Source organism: Oncorhynchus nerka, linkage group LG13 (genome assembly GCF_034236695.1).
Source record: "Oncorhynchus nerka isolate Pitt River linkage group LG13, Oner_Uvic_2.0, whole genome shotgun sequence".
Lineage (NCBI taxonomy): Eukaryota > Metazoa > Chordata > Actinopteri > Salmoniformes > Salmonidae > Oncorhynchus > Oncorhynchus nerka.
In genome coordinates this window covers 11,776,838-11,781,693 of record NC_088408.1, presented here as the reverse complement: position 1 = coordinate 11,781,693, position 4,856 = coordinate 11,776,838, and the positions used below count along the sequence as shown (strand labels likewise).

The window sequence follows — 4,856 nt, the reverse complement described above, 5'->3', positions numbered from 1 at the left end:
CAAATTCAACATATGCCCCTAGCTTTCAGACACTATCCTCACTCAGCTCTCACTCACTACTGAAAAACGCTAGCTGCATCTTGGAGCAATTTTGTTACGGTTAGGCCTGGGATTCCCTTGCCACAGACAAATCCAATTTACAGCATTTTTTGGTGTTCGGTGCCAGCTCCCAGCTCCTAGCTCCTAGCTCCCAGCTCCCCCAGCTCCCAGCTCCCATGTCCCAGCTCATAGCTCCCAGCTCTCCCAGCTCCCAGCTGTCAGCTCCTAGCTCCCAGCTTCCCCAGCTCCCAGCTCCTAGCTCCCAGCTCTCCCAGCTCCTAGCTCCCACCTTCCCAGCTCCCAGCTCCCAGCTCCTAGCTCCCAGCCTCCCCAGCTCGCCCAGCTCCCCCAGCTCCCAGCTCCTAGCTCCCAGCTCCCCCAGCTCCTAGATCCTAGCTCCCAGCTCGCCCAGGTCCCAGCTCCCCCAGCTCCCAGCTCCTAGCTCCCCCAGGTCCCAGGTCCCAGCTCCCAGATCCTAGCTCCCAGCTCCTAGCTCCCCCAGTTCCCAGCTCCCAGCTCCTAGCTTCCAGCTCCCCCAAGTCCCAGCTCTCAGCTCCTAGCTCCCAGCTTCCCCAGCTCGCAGCTCCTAGCTCCTAGCTCCCAGCTCCCCCAGCTCCTAGCTCCCAGGTCCCAGGTCCCAGGTCCCAGGTCCCAGGTCCCAGGTCCCAGCTCTCAGCTCCTAGCTCCCAGCACCTAGCTCCTAGATCCCAGCTCCCCCAGCTCCCACCTCCCCCAGGTCCCAGCTCCGAGCTCCCAGCTCCCCCAGCTCCTAGCTCCAAGCTCCCCCAGCTCCCAAGTCCCAGCTCCTATCTCCCAGCTCCCCCAGGTCCCAGCTCCCATCAACGCAGCTCCCAGCTCCCCGCCCCCCCAATACCCAGCTCCTAGCTCCCAGCTCCCCCAGTGCCCAGCTCCCAGCTATCAGATCCTAGTTCCTAGCTCCGAGCTTTTAGCTCCCAGCTCCCATTTCCTAGCTCCCAGCTCCCAGCTCCTAGCTCCCAGCTCCCCCAGCTCCCAGCTCCTAGCTCCCAGCTCCCCCAGCTCCTAGCTCCCAGGTCCCAGGTCCCAGGTCCCAGCTCTCAGCTCCTAGCTCCCAGCTTCCCCAGCTCCCAGCACCTAGCTCCTAGATCCCAGCTCCCCGAGCTCCCAGCTCCCCAGGTCCCAGCTCCCAGCTCCCCCAGCTCCTAGCTCCCCCAGCTCCCAGGTCCCAGCTCCTAGCTCCCAGCTCCCCCAGGTCCCAGCTCCCATCACCGCAGCTCCCAGCTCCCCGCCCCCCAGCTCCCAGCTCCCAGCTCCCAGCTCCTAGCTCCCTGCTCCCCCAGTGCACAGCTCCCAGCTATCAGATCCTAGTTCCTAGCTCCGAGCTTTTAGCTCCCAGCTCCCAGTTCCAAGCTCCAAGCTCCCAGCTCCTAGCTCCCAGCTCCCCCAGGTCCCCCAGGTCCCAGCTCCTAGCTCCCCCAGGTCCCAGCTCCCATCACCGCAGCTCCCAGCTCCCCGCCCCCCAGCTCCCAGCTCCTAGCTCCCTGCTCCCCCAGTGCACAGCTCCCAGCTATCAGATCCTAGTTCCTAGCTCCGAGCTTTTAGCTCCCAGCTCCCAGTTCCAAGCTCCAAGCTCCCAGCTCCTAGCTCCCAGCTCCCCCAGGTCCCAGCTCCCAGCACCTAGCTCCTAGCTCCCAGCTCCACGAGCTCCCAGCTCCTAGCTCCCAGCTCCTAGTTCCTAGTTCCCAGCTCCCCCAGGACCCAGCACCCATCTCCCAGCTCCCAGCTCCGCGCCCCCTCCCCCAGCACCCAGCTCCCAGCTCCTAGCTCCCAGCTCCCCCAGGTCCCAGGTCCCAGCTACCAGATCCTAGCTCCTAGCTCCCAGCTCCCAGCTCCTAGCTCCCAGCTCCCCCAGGGCCCAGCTTCCAGCACCTAGCTCCTAGCTCCCCCAGGTCCCAGCTCCCAGCTCCTAGTTCCCAGCTCCCCCAGGTCCCGGCTCCTAGCTCCCAGCTCCCAGCTCCCAGCACCTAGCTCCTAGCTCCCAGCCCCTCCATGCTCCCAGCTCCCCCAGGTCCCAGCTTCTAGCTCCCAGCTCCACCAGCTCCTAGCTCCCAGCTCCTAGTTCCTAGCTCCCAGCTCCCCCAGCTCCACCAGCTCCCAGCTCCTAGCTCCTAGTTCCTAGCTCCCAGCTCCCCCAGGACCCAGCACCCATCTCCCAGCTCCCAGCTCCGTGCCCCCCCCCCCCAGCACCCAGCTCCCAGCTCCTAGTTCTCAGCTCCCCCAGGTCCCGGCTCCTAGCTCCCAGCTCCCAGCTCCCAGCACCTAGCTCCTAGCTCCCAGCCCCTCCCTGCTCCTAGGTCCCAGCTTCTAGCTCCCAGCTCCACCAGCTCCACCAGCTCCTAGCTCCCAGCTCCTAGTTCCTAGCTCCCAGCTCCCCCAGGCCCCAGCTCCCATCTCCCAGCTCCCCGCCCCCCCAGCACCCAGCTCCCAGCTCCTAGCTCCTAGCTCCCAGCTCCCCCAGGTCCCAGCTCCCAGCTACCAGATCCCAGCTACCAGATCCTAGCTCCTAGCTCCTAGCTCCCAGCCCCAAGCTCCCAGCTCCTAGCTCCCAGCTCCCCCAGGTCCCCCAGGTCCCAGCTCACAGCTCACAGCTCACAGCTCCTAGCTCCTAGCTCCTAGCTCCCAGCTCCCAGCTCCCAGCTCCCAGCCCCTAGCTCCCAGCTCCCCGCCCCCCCAGCCCCCAGCCCCCAGCTCCCAGCTCTTAGCTCTTAGCTCCTAGCTCCCAGCTCCCCCAGGTCCCAGCTCCCAGCTACCAGATCCTAGCTCCTAGCTCCCAGCTTTTAGCTCCCAGTTCCTAGCTCCCAGCTCCTAGCTCCCAGCTCCCCAGGTCCCCCAGCTCCCAGCTCCTAGCTCCCAGCTCCCAGCCCCCCCAGCTCCCAGCTCCCAGCTCCCAGCTCCTAGCTCCTAGCTCCCAGCTCCCCCAGGTCCCAGCTCCTAGCGCCCAGCTCCCCCAGGTCCCAGCTCCCAGCTCCTAGCTCCCAGCTCCCCCAGGTCCCAGATCCCAGCTCCTAGCTCCCAGCTCCCAGCTCCCGGCTCCCTGCCACCACCACATGCCGTCTCTGTCTCTGGCTGGGAGGCTGTGGCTCTGGGCCAGGTCCAATCCCCGAAAGGACATCAGACCCCATCTGCAGTTCCATCTCTAACACACACACACACACACGCACACACACGCACACACACACACACACACACACACACACACACACTGGATGACGGTGGCCTTGACCCAAGCCACTGGGTGCCAAGCTCCAAGACGTTTGACTGAAACACACCACACTTGAGAACATTAGCGCCTTCCACCCATTTAAACAATACGCTGACCCAGAGAGCCGCTTCTCTTTGAGCCGTGGCCAAGACATCTGAATCCACTCTGCCCAAATGAGGGCTTATTTATCAAAGCATGCCTCTCATTTGCGCTGTCCCAAGCATCACCCGTGCCACTGCCGATGCGCGTGTGTGAAGGGAGGGGGGGTTAATGTCCGTGTCTGTACTCGTGTGTGAAGGGAGGGGGGGTTAATGTTCGTGTCTGTACTCGTGTGTGAAGGGAGGGGGTTAATGTTCGTGTCTGTACTCGTGTGTGAAGGGAGGGGGTTCATGTTCGTGTCTGTACTCGTGTGTGAAGGGAGGGGGTTAATGTCCGTGTCTGTACTCGTGTGTGAAGGGAGGGGGTTAATGTTCGTGTCTGTACTCGTGTGTGAAGGGAGGGGGTTAATGTCCGTGTCTGTACGCGTGTGTGAAGGGAGGGGGTTAATGTTCGTGTCTGTACTCGTGTGTGAAGGGAGGGGGGTTAATGTCCGTGTCTGTACGCGTGTGTGAAGGGAGGGGGTTAATGTCCGTGTCTGTACGCGTGTGTGAAGGGAGGGGGGTTAATGTTCGTGTCTGTACTCGTGTGTGAAGGGAGGGGGGTTAATGTCCGTGTCTGTACTGTGTGTGAAGGAGGGGGAGGGGTTATTGTTTGTGTCTGTACGCGTGTGTGAAGGGAGGGGGTTAATGTCCGTGTCTGTACGCGTGTGTGAAGGGAGGGGGTTAATGTTCGTGTCTGTACTCGTGTGTGAAGGGAGGGGGTTAATGTCCGTGTCTGTACTCGTGTGTGAAGGAGGGGGAGGGGTTATTGTTTGTGTCTGTACGCGTGTGTGAAGGGGGGTTATTGTTCGTGTCTGTACGTGTGTGAAGGGAGGGGGTTATTGTTCGTGTCTGTACTCGTGTGTGAAGGGAGGGGGTTAATGTCCGTGTCTGTACGCGTGTGTGAAGGGAGGGGGGTTAATGTTCGTGTCTGTACTCGTGTGTGAAGGGAGGGGGTTAATGTCCGTGTCTGTACGCGTGTGTGAAGGGGGGGGGTTATTGTTTGTGTCTGTACGCATGTGTGAAGAGGGGGGGTATTGTTCGTGTCTGTACTCGTGTGTGAAGGGAGGGGGGTTATTGTTTGTGTCTGTACGCGTGTGTGAAGGGGGGTTATTGTTCATGTCTGTACTCGTGTGTGAAGGGAGGGGGTTATTGTTTGTGTCTGTACTCGTGTTTGAAGGGGGTTATTGTTTGTGTCTGTACTCGTGTGTGAAGGGGCGGGGGGGTTACTGTTCGTGTCTGTACTCGTGTGTGAAGGAAGGGGGTATTGTTCGTGTCTGTACTCGTGTGTGAAGGAAGGGGGGAGGGTTATTGTTCGTGTCTGTACATGTGTGTGAAAGGGGGTTATTGTTCATGTCTGTACTCGTGTGTGAAGGGGGGTTATTGTTTGTGTCTGTACTCGTGTGTGAAGGGAGGGGGGGCTGTTGGTAGTGTCTGTA

The 4,856-nt window shown here is 61.3% G+C and overlaps 1 protein-coding gene across 1 annotated transcript; it reads left to right on the top strand.

Moving 5' to 3' along the window:
* The first annotated feature begins 215 nt into the window (after positions 1 to 215).
* LOC135574650 (proline-rich protein 36-like) lies at positions 216 to 3,050 on the top strand. Its single transcript, XM_065026101.1, has 7 exons — positions 216 to 420; positions 570 to 694; positions 776 to 1,083; positions 1,187 to 1,678; positions 1,774 to 1,931; positions 2,412 to 2,536; positions 2,874 to 3,050. Exons 1-7 carry the CDS (start codon positions 216 to 218, stop codon positions 3,048 to 3,050), a joined length of 1,590 nt encoding a protein of 529 aa, XP_064882173.1.
* Positions 3,051 to 4,856: the final 1,806 nt, after the last annotated feature.